Source organism: Oncorhynchus kisutch, linkage group LG30, assembly GCF_002021735.2.
Source record: "Oncorhynchus kisutch isolate 150728-3 linkage group LG30, Okis_V2, whole genome shotgun sequence".
NCBI lineage: Eukaryota > Metazoa > Chordata > Actinopteri > Salmoniformes > Salmonidae > Oncorhynchus > Oncorhynchus kisutch.
Window position 1 is genome coordinate 25926891 of NC_034203.2, and position 27281 is coordinate 25954171.

At 44.5% G+C, this 27281-nt stretch overlaps 1 protein-coding gene across 1 annotated transcript in view; it reads right to left on the reverse strand.

Annotated features, from left to right (window-relative positions):
* Window positions 1–882: 882 nt before the first annotated feature.
* The window catches only part of LOC109875122 (solute carrier family 22 member 23-like), an 81444-nt gene continuing 55045 nt past the window's right edge, over window positions 883–27281 (reverse strand). Inside the window, exons 7-10 of the mRNA XM_020467331.2 lie at window positions 26747–26985; window positions 25061–25093; window positions 22714–22837; window positions 883–8891 (exon numbers count right to left, since the gene is read on the reverse strand). Coding sequence (XP_020322920.1) covers window positions 7298–8891; window positions 22714–22837; window positions 25061–25093; window positions 26747–26985 — 1990 coding nt within the window. The 3' untranslated portion in view covers window positions 883–7297. The remainder of the gene's footprint in view (window positions 8892–22713; window positions 22838–25060; window positions 25094–26746; window positions 26986–27281) is intronic.

Below are 27281 nucleotides of genomic sequence, written 5' to 3' on the forward strand. Positions count from 1 at the left end.
CACTCTCCAAGCCATCACCCAACTCTTACCATACACTAGCGCCTGGTGCTGACTTTGCTATTACATATGAAATCTGAGACTGTAATGTAAGGTTGCAATGTGTTGTATTGTGACATTTGAAGATAAGAGAATCTGCTAAATGACCAGAATGCAAATTAAAAATCGAATTTTACATGTGAGGTTACACCATTTGTTCCTGTGTGTGTCAGTGCATGTGTGTCTCAGCTAACCAATGAGATGGTGAGGTTGCATTTCAGGAAATGGGGGGTGAGAACTACTGTACAGCTGCAGAGAATATCCTCTTTAACATCTGTAAGATTGAGCTATTTTGTTGTTCCAGTGTGAATAGACAGTACAGTGACAGAATGTACAGTAAAGTAAGTGTATTGTATTGTACATATACAACATGTTGAGTCTGTTATTGAAGTGATAAGAGTGCTCAGACAGACTGTTCACAACAGCAGCCTCCTCACATCACTGCAAGCCAAACAAGCTAATCGGACTGGGGTGAAGTTGCCCCTAGACACTGATCTTGGGTCAGTTTAGCATTTTCCCAATCAATGGTTAAGTTTAGGATCAGGGGAGGGGAAGCTGATCCTAGATCTGTAACTAGGGGAGACTTTACTCCTGAGTTAACTACTCTGAGTTGGCAGGACACCAGGATACATTGTGCTTTGAGGCCTAGGGTGTATTGGAGATTAAAGAAGTGAATAGGCCCATATAGGGGTGTACTGAAGTTTAACTTGTTTCACATATCCTTTCTGCATCATGCTTGAGTCTTGTGAACAGGGTGTAGTATTAGGAATTAATCTCACAAGAAAATAATATCTTCTTTAACAGCATGCTTACTTACCAGGAAATAACCAGAGAATTAACATAAAGTATGTTGTTACACGTTTAGTATTATCATAGTTATTTTTTACATCCATAGAAATACATGACAGTATGTGTTGCGATGACTACTGTATGATTAGTGTACAGTAGAGTGATCATTTTGGCTGCTATTGCATCATACACAACACTTTGGACACCTCCAAAGCCATTGTATTTTCCTGGTTAAATACATAGTAATAAACACACTATATAAGAATGTGGACTCCATGGCATTTGATATCAATCAATGAGATTTGAAAAGAAGCTTTACAATAAATTAGTGATGTTGTATTTGTAAACAGTGGCCAATTGACACAGATCTCTGCACAATTGGATGTAGTAGCCTTATTAGTGAACTGATAGCCACCATTTTGTTTGTTGGGTATGTACTATTGTCAACAGTCAGTCAATAACAGATGTTGGTAAAGCATGATGTTGACACTAGCCATTTGGGTTTTAAAAAGAAGAAGAAAGCTCCTCATCACAACTTTAATAAAAATAATCAAAGATGTTTGTTGTTTTTTACAGTCAAGAGATCACAGCATTTCTCTATCATGTCTGTATTGATTACAATGAAATAAGTACTTAATGTTAATGATTGTTAATATTTTGAAGTAAAAATCCAACAAATGTAGGGGTAAGCCTACATTTCAAAATGTAGCAGAATTTTAGTCAATATCACAAAAATATAATTTATGCATACTTTGGTGAAATGAAAATATTTTCAAGTATATTTTTCTAGGGAATACACAAAAAATATTTTTACTACAACAAATATGCAAATGACACATACACAATACACACAAGATGGTGGCAATGACAGATATATTTCACAAAATACTTTTGTCATTCATGTGTCCATTTCAGAGCGATGGCTCTTGTTCCTTTTTAGGTAACATTTGAACACCACTTCTTTGTTTCGTGGAAAAGTTCACATTTTTGTTTACATGCTCTGTCCCCATAGCAAAGGATAAAGTGCCACTTACATTCACACAAATAATGGTGACAGTGCCTGCTAGCTGTATACACTAAGGACACGCCCCTTGAGATTATAGTGGAAATCTTATTTCTTATTTTTGTAATCAAGCTCAACATCAGTAGCACAACAACATTAAGTATGCAATTTTATCTACAATATCACGTTTACAAGATCCATTGCATACAGTACAATTCATTTCATTTATGAAAAGAGTGGAAAAATAAAAAGATGACGCTTCAGTCCCATGAAACAGGGAAATAGTTTAAAAAAAAACGAAAATGTTTCACTTTCAGGACCACACCGTCAATAATCACAACATAGCCCTACAGGACCAACTGACCACTCACTTAAACCACATCACCGGTAAAGCTCTCCTTTTCTACTGTCATTTCAGACATAAACAGTCTATTGTCTTTTTTTACTTTGGAGCATGCCTCTTCAGTTCAAGTCATTCTCTCCTTCTCTCTAACCTTTCATACACACATGCCTGTATTACAAGGACTGGAGTCTTGAGATGTTTCACTTTTGATTTTAACTCATTGTTTAATACATCAAAATACCTCCAAGTCTTTATTGCCCTTCGATTGGCAGTTCATTCGGGCAGCAAAATTTACTTTTGGTTTTTCATGTTTGGCAAATTGCTCTTTTCCCTACACAGATTCCAATTGGTTTCTGAGTACTAATTTCAGCGACAACAAGAACAATTAGGAGAAATCTGACACTGTTGACATTCAAAATTCTGCTTTGTATTCTTGAAGTATTTTTCTACATGATAAGGCAAATGTACATCATCAAACACATTGGACATACATCTAAGTCTGCAGTTGAGGCAAATGTAGAGTCAAATGTTTTTTTTGTGGTATTTATGGAATCTCCAACTAACCTTTGGGATAAAGGATTCTAAATGGAGTTTTGGCTGGTAGTCTGGTAGTCTAAAATGACATTCAGGATTTCCCCAACAACAACAACGTCACACGCTGACGACGTCATAATTACTGACAGTTTCAGACTGTGGCTGAGTAAGGGACAGTTCAACATTTTCGAGGTGTACTAAAAAAATGGCACCCCCCATCCTCAAAGTAAAAAATATTTTCACACAACACTCTTGTATTGTAAAATATAATTGCACACCGTCCCCCCTCATAGAATTAACTCTAAATAATGTTTGTGACCACAAATAACAATAACTATAGTGACCCTGTGTCTATAAATGTGACTTTTCCACTTCATCATGCTTTTGTGGCACAGTCGATGCAACGTAGGGCTACGGGCCAGAAGGTTGAGAGTTCGCCGACCACCATGGACAGAGCTAACGCTCCCGGGCCTGTTTCATTAGACCTACACCACAATCAGAGCAAGCTACAGACAATGATCAGCTAGGTGGAAATCAGATTTTCAAAATGTTGATGCCATATTTAAGCAATAATGCTCGAGGGGGTGTGGTATATGGCCAAAATACCACGGCTAAGGGCTATTCTTATGCACAACGCAATGCGGAATGCCTCAATACAGCCATTAGCCACGATATATTGGCCATATACCACAAACCCTGAGGTGCCTTAATGCTATTATAAACTGGTTACCAGCGTAATTAGAACAGTACAAATATTTTTTTTGTCATACCCATGGTATACAGTCTGATATACCACAACTTTCAGCCAATCAGCATTCAGGGCTCCAACCACTCGGTTTATAATTATATCAAATATATGCAACACATTTTCCACCAACAGGTCTCTGTGCCAATGGACAACAACCAATAAGCAAATTATATGGACTTTGGCTGCTTCAACATCATGGTTTGCGTTTTCAACACCACAATCTGGACAGTTTGAATGCCTGAATAAAATGTTGGACAAATGTACGCATGTAGCCTACAGGAGACTTTTGAAGTAGCTTAATCCGATTCAAATATTGTGACTGGTTGTGTTTATGCCACACATAAAAGGTAATCCAAAAGTTAAATGACAAATATTTAGGCTATATTGAAGTGTTAGGTTCTAGGTGCGCGAGGAATAGCTGCTCGGAGGCAGAGCACCCATGACGCTTTCCTGAACAACTGGGCCTGTTGGGAGCATATGTGGTCACATTATTATATCACGACTTAGGAGAATGAGGATCCGTAACAGACAGCGCATCTCAGTATCAGAACTTAAAATAATGCCAGAATGGCCTGCTACTGTGTATTTCTAGACCAGGGGTCTCCAACCTTTGCTAGCATGAAAAGCTTAAAAATGTAATGTGTCTCGAGTTACACATTTTTTTCAAACTTTCAAATAGGCACATTCTTCCTTTTCTCCTCTCCCCTGCAATTCATCGCCAGGTCCTTAGTGTACAAGATCATTTTTTTCTGTAAATATACCTGGCAAAAATAATGGTTAATGAACAACTCTAAAAAGGGGGCCCTTATAAAATAATTTTAATTAAAAAAAATATTAATAATTCCCCTAAAATATATTGAATATTTTCCCAAATTAAGTTCTCAGTAAAAAATAAATTGTGGGTTTAGATTAAAACAATTTAAAACTCAAAATTACAATAATAGTTCATTAAGAAACAACAAAATTGGATGTTCTGACTCCATGCCAATGCTTAAAATCACATCAGAATATATATATTTTTTTAGGTCTGGAAAAAACGAATAAATTGATCTTTGAGTGTAATTCCCCTTTAGTTCCACATCTGGCCCTTTAATTCCACAAGTGAGGAATGTGCCGTCTAATGTGCCGGTCTAGCGATGGTTCTCTACTGCTGCTACTTATTTCATGGCAAAGTTTATGAAGTTTATGAACGCAATTTTTTTTGGTTTCCATATTTCATGAGCTGAAATAAAAGATCCCAGACATTTTCCATACAAAAAAAGCTTTCTCTAAAATGTTATGCACAAATTTGTTTACTTCCCTGTAAGTGAGCATTTCTCATTTGCAAAGATAATCTATCGACCTGACAGGTGTGGCATATCAAGGAGCTGATTAAACAGCAAGATCATTACACAGGTGCACCTTGTGCTGGGGACAATAAAAGGCCTCTCTAAAATGTGCAGCTTTGTCACACAACACAATGCCACAGATGTCTCAAGTTTTGAGGGAACGAGCAATTGGCATACCGACCGCAGGAATTTCCACCAGACCTGTTACCAGAAAATTGAATGTTAATTTCTCTACCATAAGCCACTTCCAACATAATTTTAGAGAATTTGGCTGTACGTCCAAGAGGCCTTACAACTGAGTGGCAAGGTGGGTTATGGTATGGGCAGGCATAAGCTACGGATAACAAATACAATTGCATTTTATCAATGGCAATTTAAATGCACAGAGATACCGTGACGAGATCCTGAGGCCCATTGTGGTGCCATTCATCCGCCGCCATCACCTCATGTTTCAGCATGATAATGCATGGCCCGTGTCGCAAGGATCTGTGCACAATTCCTGGAAGCTGATAATGTCCCAGTTCTTCCATGGCCTGCATACTCATCAGACATGTCACTCACTGAGCATGTTTGGGTTTCTCTGGATCGAAGCGTACGACAGCGTGTTACAGTTCCCGGCAATATCCAGTAACCTTGCACAATCATTGAAGAGGAGTGGGACAACATTCCACAGGCCACAATCAACAGCCTGATCAACTCTATGTGAAGGAGATGTGTGAGACAAATGGTGGTCACACCAGATAATGACTAGTTCTCTGATACACGCCCCTACTTTAATTATTATATATTTTTTTAAATCTGTGACCAACAGATGCATATCTGTATTCCCATTCATGTGAAATCCATAGATTAGGGCCTAATGAATTTGTTTAAATTGACTGATTTTCTTATATGAACTGTAAACTCAGTCAAATCTTTGAAATGGTTGCATGTTGCATTTATATTTTTGTTCAGTTTAGACACAAATGATATACTTACTCATGACTTTGCAGTCAACATCTGATTGAGAAGGCTTTGGGGAAACCCACAAGACAGTTATCACATCAACTGGCTCCACATGAAGTGATAGACAAACGCGTGCATCACACAGACAGACCGGGGCAATATTGCTGGAAAATTAATTGGCAGATATTGTTTTACGTTTGGCTTTTTAGGCCTTTAGTGGCTAACCAGGGGTGGGATAATGCCAACGGTGCATTTATTAGATAGTAGCTGGGTAGCTGCGGTGTCTGATACTTGAGAGATTTGTTTATGACAGTTTGCAGTGGGCCATGTGAATATTGCATGTACTTTCAGAATTATTTGGCGAGCTACTCATAGGTGGGCTGCGAGCTACTCATAGGTGGCCTGCGAGCTACTCATAGGTGGGCTGCGAGCTACTCATAGGTGGGCTGCGAGCTACTCATAGGTGGGTTGCGAGCTACTCATAGGTGGGCTGCGAGCTTCTCATAGGTGGGTTGCGAGCTACTCATAGGTGAGCTGTGAGCTACTCATAGGTGAGCTGCGAGCTACTCATAGGTGGGCTGCGAGCTACTCATAGGTGGGCTGCGAGCTACTCATAGGTGGGTTGCGAGCTACTCATAGGTGGGCTGCGAGCTACTCATAGGTGAGCTGCGAGCTACTCATAGGTGGGTTGCGAGCTACTCATAGGTGGGCTGCGATCTACTGGACCTGTTGGAGACCCTTGTTCTAGAGCAGACCAACAATTGAGCCAAATGGAATGAATGGAATGAAATATTATTCAATGACATTTTCACTGCAGTTCACAGCCTAGAGTAAAATGTACTGACTTGAAAGCAATAATGTGTTCTAGGCTAGACTAGGTAGAATAATTGTACAGTCCCTAAAACAAGATTTACAGTATAGGGGAGATTTTTTGTCTCATGTCTTCACTGTTCTTTCATGCGCAATGACGCACCTGGTCTCTACACTTATATTGGTGCAGCTTTGAATGATATTATGTGTGGTATGATCGCTAGTTATTGCAGATCTCGACAAACTGTCCACCTACCACTATTGTCACTTTGAAAGATGGATAGAGGGCAGGATAGACAGTTAGACTGGTAGACTATATTGTCCTGTGGTATAGTTAGTATGTGGAGAAGTGCAGTGCATAATGGAACCTCCAAAACACCTTGATATAGGGGAGGTGCATGCAAGCAGATGATGGAATAAATCATATAGTAAAACCTGCAAATAGGGTGAATGTAAACCTGGGGGAAAAAACGCATTACCCTCCCAGTAAATTTCGAACTGTCCCTAACCACTCATCACTGTCACCACAACCCTGTCCTGTTCTCTGGCTGTTCCCAGTAAGATGTATGACACAAAAAAACTTGGCCCAAGCTCAAGCTGTTACCCTCCTGTTTGTCACTTGCAGTCTCCCGACAGAGCAGCTAAAATGTCTGAGGCCTGACAGACCAGTTAGTGACCCCCGTCATGTGACATAGGTGACTAGGGCTTCTTCCTCCATGAGGGAGGGGCCCACCTCCTTGTTCCACAGGTGGAGCCTTGGATCATGAAGACACCACCCCGTTGACAGCGCTGTTTTCTGAGATGGCACAATCCATTACGGGGAGGATACCTGAGTCTATTGGGGAGGAGATGGTGCAGTCCATTATTGTGGAAGCAGGGGCCGCCTCTGTGGTCTCAGAGTCTGTTATGTTGGGGAGAAGTGAGTCTATGAAAAGCAGAGTTGTAGAGTCCAATGTAAGGGGTTGAACAATGTCTGTGATGGGGAGAGTGGTAGAGTCCACAGTGAGGGGGTGAACAGTGTCTATGACAGGGGGAGTGGAAGAGTCCACTGTTGTTGGGATATGAACTGAGTCAATGGGTGGCAGTGGTGGTGATAGGGGGGTGGGGTAATGAACAGGGGAATGAGCTACGACAGGGGAAGAGGGAGAGACAACAACATCCTTAACACATGAAGAGTCCAACTCTGGAGTATGGACAGAGTCTGTGACAGGGGGAATGGTACAGTCTGAATTATGGGTAGGAGGAGGGGGGAGTTTGTCATCTACAGAGTCTATTAGAATGGGAATGATCAAATCTGTGGTGATGGGGTCAGTAGAATCAATAGGAGTGGTACAGTCGACCATGGGGGGAAGGGGAACAATGTCATTGATGACAGTAGGGGAGGGTGTTGGAGAAGGGGGGATAGGGACAATTACAGGGTGAGTGGTAGAGCCCAAGGTACAAGGAGTTTCTATGACAGGGGGAATGGTAGAGTCCAATGTAGGGGTGTTTTTTATGACAGGGGGAGGGGTAGAGCCCAATGTGGAGGTAGAGGATGAATCAAGTACTGGTGGAGTGGTTGAGTCCAATGAAGAGATAGGATGGGTTTCAATAACAGGGGGAATGGTGTTGACCAAGATGGAGGTAGGGAGGTCTTCTGTATCAGTGGCAGTGGTAACGTCCTTAGTAGGGGAGGGGGCTGAGGGGTATATCAGTAGAATCTCAATTAGGGGTATATCAGTAGAATCTTCAGTGGACTTCAGAAGGGAATTGGAGGGAGTGAGAGCACTATTTCTAGGTTTGGAAGATAACAGGTGCTCTTTACTAGGCAGTACAACGCCTGCCTTATCTAGGGCCACCATGGGAGTACCAGATGGGGGCGTAACGGATTTCCCATTGAGGTCTTTCTTAACCAGGGGCACAGTATCAGGATCAGGCTCAGGCTGGAATGACGTCAACTCTGTAGTGGGGGGCGGCAAAATAACTATAAACGACGGTGCCGTGAGGTCAACAGCGGAAGATGCCGTGGAGTCCATGGTGAAGACGGTGGTGGCGGCCGCCTCGTGCAGTGGTGTGTCGTGGACCCGGGTGTAGTCCCTGCTGCTCTCTGACTGGGCCAGGAGGAGGCGCTGTTCGCCAGGCTTCTTGGGGGGCATCAGGGGTTGGCGGGTGTAACACTCCCCGTCGGCCAGGGTCTCGGGCAGGGGCTGGTAGCGCGTCTCGGGGAGGAGGAGAATGCAGATGATGCAGATGAGGGTGCAGCAGGCGAAGATGATGTGGTGGAGGAAGTAGCCCTTCTGATTGTGCAGCTCCATGATGGGGGCGGTCAGCATGCCGAAGCCAGCGCTGGCTAGTACCAGGCCCAAACCACCACCCCTACGGAGAGAGAGACAAGGAACGTCATGTCAGCCATCACTTCTGAAATCTACACATCTACACCAAATCTCACACCCACCCTTGCCCCCTACTCTCCTAGGCAGTTCTCATATACATTTGAGGCGATACAGACCACCACCCCTACAAAGTGAGACATGGAACGTCAGCTAGGAAGTCACCATCTCTGAAGCACGTGACTACTTCCGATTCCAAAACCGCCCCACTGTCTTTAAACCTGATCCATTCTTTAGAAAGGGTGTGCCCTGCAACCTCTGCTATTTCCAGTGCAACGATCTGCTTAGTTACTGTCTGAATTTATTCAATTTCAAGGTTCTCGATGTTCACATGCAATGGCACATTCAAGCCCCTACTAGATTAATTTCCTTACGAAGTCGTGATTATTGTGTTATTGACATATCCTATCAGCCATTTTAAGGTCACAACCGCAGAGAGTGCTGCAATACCATGATTAATCCAATACCATTGAGGAGTTTACCACATCAGTCACAGGCTTCATCAATAAGTGCAGCATAGACGACGTCGTCCCCACAGTAGCAATACGAACGTAACCAAAACAAAAACATTGATTACTTTTATTTTTATTTATTTTTTTATTTCACCTTTATTTAACCAGGTAGGCTAGTTGAGAACACCTTTATTTAACCAGGTAGGCTAGTTGAGAACAAGTTCTCATTTACAACTGTGACCTGGCCAAGATAAAGCAAAGCAGTGTGAACAGACAACACAGAGTTACACATGGAGTAAACAATTAACAAGTCAATAACACAGTAGAAAACGAAGGGGGGGTCTATATACAATGTGTGCAAAAGGCATGAGGAGGTAGGCAAATAATTACAATTTTGCAGATTAACACTGGAGTGATAAAAGATCAGATGGTCATGTACAGGTAGAGATATTGGTGTGCAGAAGAGCAGAAAAGTAAATAAATAGAAACAGTACGGGGATGAGGTAGGTGAAAAGGGTGGGCTATTTACCAATAGACTATGTACAGCTGCAGCGATCGGTTAGCTGCTCAGATAGCTGATGTTTGAAGTTGGTGAGGGAGATAAAAGTCTCCAACTTCAGCGATTTTTGCAATTCGTTCCAGTCACAGGCAGCAGAGTACTGGAACGAAAGGCGGCCAAATGAGGTGTTGGCTTTAGGGATGATCAGTGAGATACACCTGCTGGAGCGCGTGCTACGGATGGGTGTTGCCATCGTGACCAGTGAGCTGAGATAAGGCGGAGCTTTACCTAGCATAGACTTGTAGATGACCTGGAGCCAGTGGGTCTGGCGACGAATATGTAGCGAGGGCCAGCCGACTAGAGCATACAAGTCGCAGTGGTGGGTAGTATAAGGTGCTTTAGTGACAAAACGGATGGCACTGTGATAGACTGCATCCAGTTTGCTGAGTAGAGTGTTGGAAGCCATTTTGTAGATGACATCGCCGAAGTCGAGGATCGGTAGGATAGTCAGTTTTACTAGGGTAAGCTTGGCGGCTTGAGTGAAGGAGGCTTTGTTGCGGAATAGAAAGCCGACTCTTGATTTGATTTTCGATTGGAGATGTTTGATATGAGTCTGGAAGGAGAGTTTGCAGTCTAGCCAGACACCTAGGTACTTATAGACGTCCACATATTCTAGGTCGGAACCATCCAGGGTGGTGATGCTAGTCGGGCATGCAGGTGCAGGCAGCGACCGGTTGAAAAGCATGCATTTGGTCTTACTAGCGTTTAAGAGCAGTTGGAGGCCACGGAAGGAGTGTTGTATGGCATTGAAGCTTGTTTGGAGGTTAGATAGCACAGTGTCCAAAGACGGGCCGAAAGTATATAGAATGGTGTCGTCTGCGTAGAGGTGGATCAGGGAATCGCCCGCAGCAAGAGCAACATCATTGATATACACAGAGAAAAGAGTCGGCCCGAGAATTGAACCCTGTGGCACCCCCATAGAGACTGCCAGAGGACCGGACAGCATGCCCTCCGATTTGACACACTGAACTCTGTCTGCAAAGTAATTGGTGAACCAGGCAAGGCAGTCATCCGAAAAACCGAGGCTACTGAGTCTGCCGATAAGAATATGGTGATTGACAGAGTCGAAAGCCTTGGCGAGGTCGATGAAGACGGCTGCACAGTACTGTCTTTTATCGATGGCGGTTATGATGTCGTTTAGTACCTTGAGTGTGGCTGAGGTGCACCCATGACCGGCTCGGAAACCAGATTGCACAGCGGAGAAGGTACGGTGGGATTCGAGATGGTCAGTGACCTGTTTGTTGACTTGGCTTTCGAAGACCTTAGATAGGCAGGGCAGGATGGATATAGGTCTGTAACAGTTTGGGTCCAGGGTGTCTCCCCCTTTGAAGAGGGGGATGACTGCGGCAGCTTTCCAATCCTTGGGGATCTCAGACGAGATGAAAGAGAGGTTGAACAGGCTGGTAATAGGGGTTGCGACAATGGTGGCAGATAGTTTCAGAAATAGAGGGTCCAGATTGTCAAGCCCAGCTGATTTGTACGGGTCCAGGTTTTGCAGCTCTTTCAGAACATCTGCTATCTGGATTTGGGTAAAGGAGAACCTGGAGAGGCTTGGGCGAGGAGCTGCGGGGGGGGCGGAGCTGTTGGCCGAGGTTGAAGTAGCCAGGCGGAAGGCATGGCCAGCCGTTGAGAAATGCTTATTGAAGTTTTCGATAATCATGGATTTATCAGTGGTGACCGTGTTACCTAGCCTCAGTGCAGTGGGCAGCTGGGAGGAGGTGCTCTTGTTCTCCATGGACTTCACAGTGTCCCAGAACTTTTTGGAGTTGGAGCTACAGGATGCAAACTTCTGCCTGAAGAAGCTGGCCTTAGCTTTCCTGACTGACTGCGTGTATTGGTTCCGGACTTCCCTGAACAGTTGCATATCACGGGGACTATTCGATGCTATTGCAGTCCGCCACAGGATGTTTTTGTGCTGGTCGAGGGCAGTCAGGTCTGGGGTGAACCAAGGGCTGTATCTGTTCTTAGTTCTGCATTTTTTGAACGGAGCATGCTTATCTAAAATGGTGAGGAAGTTACTTTTAAAGAATGACCAGGCATCCTCAACTGACGGGATGAGGTCAATGTCCTTCCAGGATACCCGGGCCAGGTCGATTAGAAAGGCCTGCTCACAGAAGTGTTTTAGGGAGCGCTTGACAGTGATGAGGGGTGGTCGTTTGACTGCGGCTCCGTAGCGGATACAGGCAATGAGGCAGTGATCGCTGAGATCCTGGTTGAAGACAGCGGAGGTGTATTTGGAGGGCCAGTTGGTCAGGATGACGTCTATGAGGGTGCCCTTGTTTACAGAGTTAGGGTTGTACCTGGTGGGTTCCTTGATGATTTGTGTAAGATTGAGGGCATCTAGCTTAGATTGTAGGACTGGCGGGGTGTTAAGCATATCCCAGTTTAGGTCACCTAACAGAACAAACTCTGAAGCTAGATGGGGGGCGATCAATTCACAAATGGTGTCCAGGGCACAGCTGGGAGCTGAGGGGGGTCGGTAGCAGGCGGCAACCGTGAGAGACTTATTTCTGGAGAGAGTAATTTTCAAAATTAGTAGTTCGAACTGTTTGGGTATGGACCTGGAAAGTATGACATTACTTTGCAGGCCATCTCTGCAGTAAACTGCAACTCCTCCCCCTTTGGCGGTTCTATCTTGGCGGAAGATGTTATAGTTGGGTATGGAAATCTCTGAATTTTTGGTGGCCTTCCTGAGCCAGGATTCAGACACAGCAAGGACATCAGGGTTAGCAGAGTGTGCTAAAGCAGTGAGTAAGACAAACTTAGGGAGGAGGCTTCTGATGTTGACATGCATGAAACCAAGGCTTTTTCGAACACAGAAGTCAACAAATGAGGGTGCCTGGGGACATGCAGGGCCTGGGTTTACCTCCACATCACCCGCGGAACAGAGAAGGAGTAGTATGAGGGTGCGGCTAAAGGCTATCAAAACTGGTCGCCTAGAGCGTTGGGGACAGAGAATAAGAGGAGCAGGTTTCTGGGCATGGTAGAATATATTCAGGGCATAATGCGCAGACAGGGGTATGGTGGGGTGCGGGTACAGCGGAGGTAAGCCCAGGCACTGGGTGATGATGAGAGAGGTTGTATCTCTGGACATGCTGGTAGTAATGGGTGAGGTCACCGCATGTGTGGGAGGTGGGACAAAGGAGTTATCAGGGGTATGAAGAGTGGAACTAGGGGCTCCATTGTGAACTAAAACAATGATAACTAACCTGAACAACAGTATACAAGGCATATTGACATTTGAGAGAGACATATAGCGAGGCATACAGTAATCACAGGTGTTGAATTGGGAAAGCTAGCTAAAACAGTAGGTGAGACAACAGCTAATCAGCTAGCACAACAACAGCAGGTAAAATGGCGTAGACTAGGCAACGGGGCCAACAGATAAAACAAACAAGCAGAATGGAGTACCGTGATTTATGGACAGTCCAGCGTGCATCAGCTATGTAGCCAAGAGATCAGTGTCCAGGGGGCAGCGGTGGATGGGGAAGGGAAGCTGGACTGGCGAGTGTTATCCAGGTTAAAAAAACGAACAATGACTAAATAGCTTGTAGCTAGTTAGCTGGTTAGCTTCTGGAGGTTCTTGAGTGTGTTCTAAAAATAAATAAAAAATAATAGCGATTCCGTATCACATTGGGTGAGGCAGGTTTCCGGAAGGTATAAACAAATTAAAAGTCAAAAGAGATAGAAAGTAAATATGGGTCCGTTGGGCGTTTGGGACGCGGCGATTCAGGCGGTTAGCAGGCCTGTGCTAACAAGCTAACAGTTTGTAGGCCCGGGCTAGACAAGGTAGCAGTTAGCGGACCGGAGCTGGACAAGCTAGCAGTTAGCAGGCCGAATTAGCAAGCAGGGAGATAGCGAGGGCTAGAGAGTTAGCCTTTGGGGGACGTCGCGATGGGGTGAGTCTGTTTATTCCTCTTCATGCGGTGACATCGATAGACCGGTCGTGGGCCCGGGTATTGTAGCTCAGGAGTATGCTACGGTGGTAGCGCAGGCCGGGCTAGCTTCAAGCTAAGTGGGTGGAAACGCTAGCCAGGGGTAATCGTCCAGGGTTGCGGTTTAGCTAGATAGCTAGTTGTGAAGATCCAGCGTATTTGGAAGCTTAGGTTTAGCAAAATGTTTTTAAAGGGATAGCTATGTAAAAAACGAAAAATATGTAAAAAAACGAAAAATAAACAAAATATAAACAAAATATACAGGGACACGGGACACGGGACACGACACGACAGGACGACTTACTGCTACGCCATCTTGGATTCGACAACAGGCAATATCTGCGCTGGGCTAAAGGCTAGAGCTACTCCTTACAAGGAACGGGACACGGACATGGACACATACATGTGTCCATCCTCGGATGGGTCCACAGTGTCTCCTGACCCCTCCTGTCTCAGCCTCCAGTATTTATGCTGCAGTAGTTTATGTGTCAGGGGGCTAGGGTCAGTTTGTTATATCTGGAGTACTTCTCCTGTCCTATTCGGTGTCCTATGTGATTCTAAGTGTGCGTTCTCTAATTCTCTCCTTCTCTCTCTCGGAGGACCTGAGCCCTAGGACCATGCCCCAGGATTACCTGACATGATGACTCCTTGCTGTCCCCAGTCCACCTGGCCGTGCTGCTGCTCCAGTTTCAACTGTTCTGCCTTCTTATTATTCGAACATGCTGATCATTTATGAACATTTGAACATCTTGGCCATGTTCTGTTTTAATCTCCAACCGGCACAGCCAGAAGAGGACTGGCCACCCCACATATGCTCTCTCTATTTCTCTCTTCTTTTTTTTCTCTCTCTCTGAGGACCTGAGCCCTAGGACCATGCCCCAGGACTACCTGACATGATGACTCCTTGCTGTCCCCAGTCCATCTGACTGTGCTGCTGCTCCAGTTCAACTGTTCTGCCTTATTATTATACGACCATGCTGGTCATTTATGAACATTTGAACATGGCCATGTTCCGTTATAATCTCCACCTGGCACAGCCAGAAGAGGACTGGCCACCCCACATAGCCTGGTTCCTCTCTAGGTTTCTTCCTAGGTTTTGGCCTTTCTAGGGAGTTTTTCCTAGCCACCGTGCTTCTACACCTGCATTGCTTGCTGTTTGGGGTTTTAGGCTGGGTTTCTGTACAGCACTTTGAGATATCAGCTGATGTACGAAGGGCTATATAAATACATTTGATTTGATTTGATTTGATACAACAAAGCCTGCTGCGACCTCCGACGCAATATCAAACATGCAAAAGGACACCAACTCCGACGCTCGTCTTATGTTGCAGGTTTTGCAGACGGTAACAGATTACGAAGGGAAACCCAGCCATGAGATGCCCAGTGATGCAGAACTATCAAACGAGCGAAATGCCTTTTATGCTCACTTCGAGAAATACAACACTGAGTCTTGCTTGAAAGCCCCTGTTACGGATGAGTGTGTGATCTCGCTCTACATGGTTGATGTGAGTATGGGTGTTTTCACACTTGGCACCTTTCAGACCATTTTTGTGAACTCAGTGCAGTTCACTTAATTTTTCTGTGCAGTGTGAACACTCCAAAAGGAACTGAGACCTGTCAAAAGAGCCCCCAAAGCGAACCGAAATGAGACCATCTTGAGAGGTAGTCTGAATTCGGTTAGCTTGAAATACACGGTTTCGGTTCCCTTTTTTAGGGCAATGGTTTCGGTTCCCTTTTTTAGGGCAATGTGAACACAAAGCTTCCCAGGTTTGCATGTCATTATTGCCGCATTTAATTAAATAATTACTGAAATGGTTACCTGGTCTACCTACGCTGACCCTATCTTGCACTTACTCTATGCACACTCACAAGACTATACATACACACTATATACAAACTCACACTACACTGACACGAAACCCACACACGTTCACATACATTACATACAAACACACATACAGTGTATAACACACACACACACACAAACACACACACACATACCGACACAACACACACACACACACACACACACACTTTTGCACTCATTATGCAGTGCCTTCAGAAAGTATTCATACATGTATGTCTTATTCTACATTTTGTTGTTACAGCCTGAATTCAAAATGGATCAAATGTATTTTTTTGTCTCACACATCTACATACAATATCCCATAATGACAATGTAAAAACATGTTTTTATACATTTTCGCAAATGTATTGAAAATGAAATACTAAAATCTAATTTAGATAGGAATTCACCCCCCAGAGTCAATATGTTACAATCTCCTTTGGCAGCGAATACAGCTGTGAGTCTTTCTGGGTAAGTCCCTAAGAGCTATGCACACCTGGATAGTACAATATTTGCACATTATTATTATTATTATTATTTTTTTAAGTCTGTCAAATTAGTTGTTGATCATTGATAGAGTGGCAGATTCAAGTCTTGCCATAGATTTTCAATTCAATTGAAGTCAAAACTGTAACTACGCCACTCAGGAACATTCAATGATGCCCTAGTAAACAACTCTCGTGTATATTTGGCCTTGTGTTTTAGGTTATTGTCCTGCGGAAAGGTGAATTTGTCTTCCAGTGTCTGTTGGAAAGCAGACTGAATCAGGTTTTCCTCAGATTTTTTCTGTGATGTCACGTACTTGTGGAGAGACAGACCATGGTGCAGTGGATGTTGAGTTCCACATATTTATTATAAAGTGAAACTTAGCAAAAACAAAACAATAAATCAATAGACTAACAACTAACGAAATGTGACTACGTGGTGCACATGCACAAAACACAAAATAATATCCCACAAATGCAGGTGGGGAAACAACCTACCTAAATATGATCCCCAATCAGAGGCAACAATAAACAGCTGCCTCTAATTGGGAACCATATTAGCACCCACATATAAATATCTATACTAGATCACCCCTGACCTACTACACCATAGAGAACTAAGGGCTCTCTATGGTCAGGATGTGACAGTACCCCCCCCCCCCCCTAGAGGTGCCGACTCCGGACGCAAAACCTGACACCAAATGGGGAGGGTAGGGGGGGGTGATTAGTGTCAGTGGCGGCTCCAGTGCAGGTTGTAGCCCCCGCCCAGACCCCGGATCTGGCCATGGCGGAGGAAGGCTCTAGCCTTGGAGCGGGACTGGACGCCGTGCCTGGACTGGGCACCGGCGCAGAGGAAGGCTCCAGCCTTGGAGCGGGACTGGACGCCATGCCTGGCCTGGGCACCAGCACAGAGGGAAGCGCCTGCCATGGAGCTGGAATGGACGCCATGCCTGGACTGGGCACCGTGTCTGGACTGGGCACCGTGTCTGGACTGGGCACCGTGTCTGGACTGGGCACCGTGTCTGGACTGGGCACCAGTGCAGAGGAAGACTCCTGCCATGGAGCGGGAATGGACGCCATGCCTGGACTGGGCACCGTGTCTGGACTGGGCACCGTGTCTGGACTGGGCACCAGTGCAGAGGAAGACTCCTGCCATGGAGCGGGAATGGACACCATGCCTGGACTGGGCACCGTGTCTGGACTGGGCACCAGTGCAGAGGAAGACTCCTGCCATGGAGCAGGAATGGACACCATGCCTGGACTGGGCACTGGCGCAGAGGAAGGCTCCTGCCCTGGATTGGGACTATGGACCGTCGCAGGAGGTTCCGGACTGTGGACCGTCGCAGGAGGTTCCGGACTGTGGACCGTCGCAGGAGGTTCCGGTCTGTGGACCGTCGCAGGAGGTTCCGGACTGTGGACCGTCGTAGGAGGTTCCGGACTGTGAACCATCGCTGGAAGCTCTGGACTGGGAATCGTCGCTGGAAGCTCTAGACTGGGAACCATCGGCGGAAGCTCTGGACTGGGAATCGTCGCCGGAAGCTCTGGACTGGGAATCATCGCCGGAAGCTCTGCACTGGGAACCGTCGCCAGAAGCTCTGGACTATGAACCGTCGCCAGAAGCTCTGGACTATGAACCGTCGCCAGAAGCTCTGGACTGGGAATCATCGCCGGTAGCTCTGGACTGGGAATCATCGCCGGAAGCTCTAGACTATGAACCGTCGCCGGAAGCTCTGGACTGTGAATGCGCACTGGAGGCCTAGTGAGTGGAGCAGATCCAGGACGTACCGTACTGGGAAGGGGCACTGGAGGCCTGGTGCGTGGAGCCAGCACAGGTGGCACCGGACTGGTGACACGCACTTCAGGGCAAGTGCGGGGAGTAGACACAGGACGTACCGGACTGGGGAGGCGCACTGGAAGTCTGGTGCGGGGAGCAGGCACAGGATGTACCGGACTGGGGACACATACTTCAGGGCGAGTGCGAGGAGGAGACACAGGACGCACCTGACTGGGGAGGCGCTCTGGAGGCCAGAAGTGTGGAGCCGGCCCAAGTTGCACCAGACTGCGAACCGGATCCTCTGGTCGGATGTTGAGCAGAACACACTTGCACAACATCTCTCTCATCTCTCTCTCCCAACTTCCCCATTGCCTCCCTGACAGTCTCTAGCTCTTCAGAGTGGCTCTTGCGAGTGCAGGGAGCAGGCGCAGATGGTACCGCGCCTGCGCTGCAACATACTCCTTGCCAGAACCTCTCTCCGGTATCTCTTATTAAATTCCTCTATCGACTCCCACACAGGCTCTGGCACTCTCTGCTGCTCGACCGCTAGATCTGCCGACCATCCCTCGTGCCCCCCCCACACATTTTTTTTGATTGGGGGTGTCCTTGGGCTTTCTGTGTGCGCGAACCCTGGGTTCGTCGCTGTCATCTATTTTTTCCTTCCGTCTGCCGCCAAGGAAATGTTTCGCATCCTCTCATGTCCTCCCAAGTCCAAAACTTCCTTACCTCCTTACCTCATATTCTGTCACGATCATGAGGAGAGACGGACCAAGGCACAGCGGATGTTGAATTCCACATTTTATTATTTATTATGAAGTGAAACTTAGCAAAAACAAAACAATAAATCAATAGACTAACAACGAAATGTGATTACGTGGTGCACATGCACAAAATAATATCCCACAAATGCAGGTGGGGAAACAACCTACCTAAATATGAACAGGTCTAGTGAGTGGAGCAGGTCAGGATTCCATAGCCGCAAGCAGAACAGTTGAAACTGGAGCAGCAGCACGGCCAGGTGGACTGGGGACAGCAAGGAGTCATCATGCCAGGTAGTCCTGAACAACAATGTTGTTGATCCTTCTCCTATCACATCTATTAACCCGATAGACAACGTTGATGGGTGTCTTCTTTAGCATATGCATCAGATCCATATCAACCCACAAGGTGCAAAAACATAAGCACCAACCCTTGATAAATAGTACATCAACTTAAGACATATTTGTGGAAAAGCTAGAAATGGTTTGTATAATTCTTCAAAGTCCAGAAAAAACATAAGACCTCCAGCCTATTTTCATTTCCCTTACAATAAAAACATTACAGTTTAATCCATTTGATCAACTTTATCTGTAGATTCAATTAGTAATACAGTTATACAGCAGTAACTAATAAAGTCCAGTTCAAGCTTATTTTGACAAAGTAGAACAAAAAATATAATACTATAACCAGCCAGGTGCACAGGTGAAATCATTTGCTGTATTCCTAAACAAAAGCACCAGTACATGAACAATTGTAAAGGATAAATTTCATATTTTAATTTGAAGATGATTAGGTTACTAGTTTTGACTTAGTAGACAGAGCATTGCTGCTGCACTAGTGGTCATGTGCTGAATGCATTGACAGTACGGATATTCTTGGAAAAAGTAACATTTGGAAATAGAGCTGCACCTCTTGAATTATGATAGTTATTTGACAAATGTAAGTGTAATAGAAACTGCAGAATATGCTCTTCCTGATATTATATAGAAATAAATATGTTTTACCTGCATGTGATTCTGAAGGAGGATTTGAAAAAGTGATTTTCCTTTCCATGCATTTGTAAATTACAAGTTACACCCCTCTCTGCTTGTACAATTTGACAATTGATAGGCCTAATATTGTCACTTGTCAATTTAATCTTGTCTATAGGCTCATTCTTATTACACAAACTCATCATTACACTAGTTGTAAATTTAATCAACCTCTTCACCCTCCTTTTCATTCAGTTAGGCCTAATTTCAAATCAATTGTGAAGTATGGTACACACGTATTGCCCATCCATTTGTCATTCATTCAGTGAGGAGCAAGAGAGACGCATTAGTGCCTGGCTGGGTACCAATGTCCTACAGCACATTGTCTTGGTAGGTTAAGTTAGGAAAAAGTGTGGAAAAAAACAAGTAAAAGGGCTCTAAATACTTTTGTGTTTTCAAAATTCTGATATAATACAAACATTTAGGAAAAGTTAAGGAAATGGGCAGGACATAGCAATGTTTTGGGGCAGATTTGATTTATTTACAAAATCAAACTTCAGTGGCCATTGGCCTATGGCGGTTCTAGTGTTAAACTTTTTTAAAGTCACCATTGGCCTCGTGATGAAATCCCTGAGCGGTGAAGGATATTCAATGTCGGATGTTTTTACTCATCTACCAATAGGTACCCTTCTTTGCGAGGCATTGGAAAACCTTCCTGGTCTTTGTGGTTGAATCTGTGTTTGAAATTCACTGCTCGATTAAGAGACCTTACAGATAATTGTATGTGTGTGGTAAAAATACAAGGTAGTCATTAAAAAATCATGTTAAACACTATTATTGCACACAGAGTCCATGAAACGTATTATGTGACTTGTTAAAAACCTCTTAGGGATCCCTTCACCCCCATTCCAGCTCGGGTACCATTAACGGGATTGATTTGACAACATCCAGTGAAATTGCAGCTCCAAATTCAAAAACAGAAATACTCATAATAAGAATTCATTAAACATACAAGTGTTATACATCAAAATACAGCTTAACTTCTTGTTAATCCAGCCACAGTGTCAGATTTCAAAAAGGCTTTACGGCGAAAGCAGACCATGCGATTATCTGAGGACAGCACCCCGCATACAAACACAAGAAAATCCTATTTCAACCAGCCAGGTGCGACACAAAAATCAGAAATAACGATATAATTCATGCCTTACCTTTGAAGATCTTCTTATGTTGGCACGCCAAAATGTTCCAGAAACATCACAAAGGGTCCTTTTGTTTGATAAATGTCTTCTTTATATCCCCAAAATGTCCATTCAGAAATACACCGGTTTCGACTTGCCCAACATGCCTACGAAGTATCTAATAAGTTACCTGTAAACTTGGTCCAAACATTTCAAACAACTTTCCTAGTCCAACTCCTAAAACGTAAATAATCAATAAAATTTAAGACGGGATAAACTGTGTTCAATACCGGACGAAAACAAAGTGAAGCACATTCCAGGTTGTGCGCACCAAAAGACTTGAGTCCCTCTGAGTGACACATGGAAATAACAGGGTTACTTCTTAATTTCTCAAAAGAAAAACATCAACCAATTTCTAAAGACTGTTGATATCTTGTGGAAGCCTTAGGAACTGCAAGCAAATTCCTATTAAAAAGAGCTTCCCATAGAAAACTAATAGAAAACACATTGACCTCAAAACATTTTTTCCCTGGATGGATTGTGCTCAGAGTTTCACCTGCCAAAACAGTTCTGTTATACTTAGATACATTATTCAAATCGTTTGAAAAACTTCAGAGTGCTTTCTATCCAAATCTACTAATAATATGCCAATCCTAGCTTCTGGGCCTGAGTAGCAGGCAGTTTACTTTGGGCACACTTTTCATCCGGACGTCAAAATACTGCCCCCTAGCCTTAAGAAGTTTTAAGCACATTTTCACTCTTATGTAGGCTTGCCATAACAAACGGGTTGAACATGTATTGACTCAAGACATTTCAGCTTTTCATTTGTAATTTATTTCTAAAAATGTCTGAAAACATTATTCCACTTTGACATTATGGGGTATTATTTTGCGTAGGCCAGTGACACAAAATCTCAATCTAATAAATTTAGAATTAAGGCTGTAACAATTACCTCATATCCCTGCACATTGATCTGGTACCGATACTCCCTGGATATAGCTTCATTCATGTGTTACTATTACTTGTATTCGTTTCGTTTTTCACTCTGCATTGTTGGGAAGGGCTCGTAACCAAGCATTTCACGGTATAGACTACACCCGTTGTAATCGGTGCATGTGACAAATAAAATTAGATTTGATTTGTAAGAGAATCCTGCCAATGCAGGACCATCATTTCTCTCCTTTCTGGTCTGTGACTGGCCACCAGGTGGTGCTCCGCAGTCCCTCGAGGCAGTACAGTGCACCATACCTTACATAATACAACACAGCATCATGAGATCCAAAGCTGTGCCGTAGTTTGTACAGAGAGGGAAAGGCAAATTCAAAACAATATGTAGAACTACACCCTTACTATGTTATAGATGGGGGCATGTAAGTAGAGGTCCATGATCACACAATATTTTGAAATGGTGGGAGTGCTGTGCTAACAGCAGGGTTGTAATATCCTGGTGATATCCTAGCAGGTCAGCGCAACCTTAAGTCATTAACCTCTCTATTGCGATCAAAAGACTAAGACTATGTTATATTTGGATAATGAGCATCATAAAACACAGGGTATTTTCTTCTTCAATCTTTCTTCAATTCCAGATGTATAGACAGTATATTTACATTGCTTGACAGAGTGAATGTTCTGTAAAGTGTTATAAACTGAACCAGACATTTTACTCAAGCCATCTCTGAATAAAAGGGGAATAAAATGAAACCCTGTTTTCAATTCCCATGAGGCCTAACACAATGTTTCTCCTCAACCCTGGCTTGAACATATCCTCACAGCCCCTCTGAATTCTATCCCTCAACCCCCCTCAGTGGTACGCTCCAGTGGTCCGGTCCCAGTGTGTGGGTGGGCTCACCTGATGACGGTGGGGGTGATCTCAGCGCAGAAGAAGATGCTCAGGTTGCTGACAGCGTGGGAGGAGAACATGCCGATGATGGAAAAGGCGATGGAGAAGTTCTTATTAAGTGTATCTGAGCTCTCTGTACAGAAAGAAGACAAAACACGAGTCAGCCATTAAACACGATTCAGCCTAAATTATTAAAATCAGCCTAAATTATTAAAGTGAGATTAGTGTATATGAGCACTCTGCTTAGAAAGCAAACAAACATAACCATTATCCAGCCAATATACAGAGAGAATACATTCTAATGTAGAAAGGTGAGATAAGCTCAAAGGAAAATTCTATATCTAACCCTGATAGATGAATGACTCTTTTAAGAGAATGCTCATTGCACTGAGCTAGAAAAGTACCTTTACTTTCTCCTAAGAGCAGGGTGTTGTTGAAGGATGATCCTAATACTTCAACAACACATGTCCTGCCATCTTGACATAAAACTATGGGTTTATAAATAACATATGTAGATGGTTACATCATGTATACAGTATATGACGCATGTTTAAATTGCATCATCCGAGCCTGGTCTCAAATCAGTTTGGTGTCTAAATTAAACATGTTTCAGTTGCAGTTGCCCAAATAAGGATAATCTCTGGCTGGTCTCGGATCGGTTTGGTGTCTAAATTTAAGATGTTTAAGTTGCCCAAAGAGGATCATCTCTGGCTGGTCTCGGATCGGTTTGGTGTCTAAATTTAAGATGTTTAAGTTGCCCAAAGAGGATCATCGAGGCTGGTCAGTTTGCTGCTCCTCTCTAATCCTCTGGCTGTCTGACAACAGGCCAGGCCCAGTTTGCTGCTCCTCTCTAATCCTCTGGCTGTCTGACAACAGGCCAGGCCCAGTTTGCTTCTCCTCTCTAATCCTCTGGCTGTCTGACAACAGGCCAGGCCCAGTTTGCTGCTCCTCTCTAATCCTCTGGCTGTCTGACAACAGGCCAGGCCCAGTTTGCTGCTCCTCTCTAATCCTCTGGCTGTCTGACAACAGGCCAGGCCCAGTTTGCTGCTCCTCTCTAATCCTCTGGCTGTCTGACAACAGGCCAGGCCCAGTTTGCTGCTCCTCTCTAATCCTCTGGCTGTCTGACAACAGGCCAGGCCCAGTTTGCTGCTCCTCTCTAATCCTCTGGCTGTCTGACAACAGGCCAGGCCCAGTTTGCTGCTCCTCTCTAATCCTCTGGCTGTCTGACAACAGGCCAGGCCCAGTTTGCTTCCAGGTGGAAGATTAGGGATAGAGAGAATGGAGAGACCATAAGAGAGATAAATACACAGGGGAAGAAGAGGGCTAGAGGTTCGTTAGGGTCAATGAGACAAAGGAGGATCAGGGAGTAGAACACAGACAGGAAGACTGGTAATTCCACCTCTAATGAAAAATATCATTAAGAAGAAGTTACTCTTTTTTGAATACAGGAAGACCAAGCAAGATGAAAAGCAGCTCAGATGAATGATGGTGATACGGCATAATGTATTTCATACCAGGTATAATGTGTACTAGCCTCTAAGGTTGTACAACTGCTGCTTTCATGTGTCTGTTGTGGTGTTTCACTGTGAAGGACAAGCAAGCTGGATCTGAATGTGTATTTATGCAGTAAACAGAACGCAGCTAGCTAGTCCTTGAGATCTTTACTTATTCACTGATGCCTACAGACGTACTGAGCCAGTCACATGGTGCCTCTGAACTGTCACTCGTCGTAGTTGTCAAACAGAAAACGCACGTCACGGTTTGGGCTATTGCCACCTGACTGAACTGCAATGAGTTTTTAGAGAGTGGGTGGGAAAGAGAGTGGGAGTGATTGGGAGGAAGGGAGAGCGAGGAAAAGTCACAGTATTTAGGTTGAGGTGAAAAATCAACCTTTGCCTGGAACCACCAGCATTGTGCAACAAACTCATTGCGACATTTAAAGCCCTGATTTTAGTACTGTTGGTTTATAATGCTGACATTTTCTTAGTGTTCTGCAATCTCATACAGATGTCAGTTCCTCCAATCTTTGTCTAATCATATCAAACAAATCCTGCTGAGGACATCTGCTTCTTCATAATGTGTTTCTAACAGCTTGAACCACATTTAGGATGGTAAATTGGTTATCAATTTATTGCAGAATTCTCCCATCTGGCCAGGACCTTCTTGGTTCTTTATCAAGCAGTTAAAGTATTTCCAGTAAGCTGAATATAATTCGGTAAACATGATAAACAGTTATGAGCCAGAATGATGGGGTATTGATTAGTTCAGATTCTAGGGCAGAGCAACAGCAACAAGGGAAACATTGGCTGAGTTCCCACTAGAATGAATAGGAGACAAACCGATGGTTGTACTGTACCTATATTCAGATGGACACTGTATTTCCCCAGCACTACAGGAGCCAAGGGAGAGACAGGGAAACATACACAGGTTAATATGGAATCAAATGATCATCTAACACATCATACAGAGCATAGTCGACACAAAAAGAAGACACAGCCATGCAGTACCACAAGTGAATTTTCCAGTCACAAAACACACACTAGTTACACCACAGCAATAACAACACAAGATGTGTGCTGTGTGCGCGCGCCGTGTGTATGTGTTTGACCTTGATGTGTACCTGTAGTTGTAGGTTAAACATTTGTTCACGCAACGTATAAGTGACTCTTTAAAAAAAAAAATACTCTGACAGATTTCAGACAATCATTTGTCCTTGTCACACAGTAACACCACATCACATAGACCTACATTTAAACCCCACTCCAAGACAACTATAGCTAACTAAAAAGGCTGTTTCACCTCTGCCTATTCACATTCATAATAAAACTAGATACAACTAGATACGATCCACATATACCAGCTGGCTAGTGACGGTGAGACATTTTAGCGGGGAGACATGGCATGATATGCCACATGTAATCTAAGGTCAGATAGCTCGTGCTACTCTCACAATGAGATATAATGAAACTGTGCTGTAGAGGTCAAGGTATGGCTTTGTGCCGTAGAGGTCAAGGTATGGCTTTGTGCCGTAGAGTTCAAGGTATGGCTTTGTGCCGTAGAGGTCTTGGTATGGCTTTGTGCCATAGAGGTCAAGGTATGGCTTTGTGCCGTAGAGGTCAAGGTATGGCTTTGTGCCGTAGAGGTCAAGGTATGGCTTTGTGCCGTAGAGGTCAAGGTATGGCTTTGTGCCGTAGAGGTCAAGGTATGGCTTTGTGCCGTAGAGGTCAAGGTATGGCTTTGTGCCGTAGAGGTCAAGGTATGGCTTTGTGCCGTAGAGGTTAAGGTATGGCTTTGTGCCGTAGAGGTCAAGGTATGGCTTTGTTCCGTAGACGTTAAGGTATGGCTTTGTGCCGTAGAGGTCAAGGTATGGCTTTGTGCCGTAGAGGTCAAGGTATGGCTTTGTGCCGTAGAGGTCAAGGTATGGCTTTGTGCCGTAGAGGTCTTGGTATGGCTTTGTGCCGTAGAGGTCAAGGTATGGCTTTGTGCCGTAGAGGTCAAGGTATGGCTTTGTGCCGTAGAGGTCAAGGTATGTCATTGTGCCGTAGAGGTCAAGGTATGGCTTTGTGCCGTAGAGGTCAAGGTATGGCTTTGTGCCGTAGAGGTCAAGGTATGGCTTTGTGCCGTAGAGGTCAAGGTATGGCTTTGTGCCGTAGAGGTCAAGGTATGGCTTTGTGCCGTAGATGTCAAGGTATGGCTTTGTGCCGTAGACGTTAAGGTATGGCTTTGTGCCGTAGAGGTCAAGGTATGGCTTTGTGCCGTAGAGGTCAAGGTATGGCTTTGTGCCATAGAGGTCAAGGTATGGCTTTGTGCCGTAGAGGTCAAGGTATGGCTTTGTGCCGTAGACGTTAAGGTGAGCAGCTAGAATGCACAGACTGTATGATAATTTGTGTGTGAGTGCATGCAGTATATGTGTGAGTGTGTGTGTGTTTGTGTGTGTGTGCATGTGCATGCCTGTGTGTTTGTATATTTGTGTGTGTGTGCAAGCAAGTTTGTGACAGCGTGTGTACTATACAGTATGTGTATAACACCCTAGGCTACCCACAGTTGAGCAGGCCAAGCTGCAGCAATGATGCCAGCGCAGTGATGATCATGAACATGAGCAGGCCTCCCCTCCTCCCCATCAGGCCCACCGCCGGGCACAGTGCCATGCATGAAGCCACGGCGATGCCCGCCATGGTGTAGTAGTCAGCGTAGAAGTTGTGGAACATGGTGGACTCGTGGGTCTCGTGGTGGTCCATCATACTGCGGGCAAAGCAGTGGTGGATGCCATAGCCAGTCAGTCTGGATAGAGGGAGAGAGAGGGAGGGGAGAGAATGAGGAGAGAGAGAATGAAGATAAGAGAGAAAGGGGGGAGATGGTGCAAGAGAGGGAAAAAGGAGTGAGGAGATGAAAGAGTGTAAAGAGAGGACAGAAAGATAGAGGGATATGGGAAGAGAGGGTAAAGAAAAACGACATGAGTCCAGACAGAGTGAGGGAGAAGAGGAGGAAAATGAATCTCTCCTCTCGTCTCCTCCGAAACAAAGCCAAAAGCACGCACATACACCCTCTCCTGCTCATCTCCAGTTCTCTCATAAGAA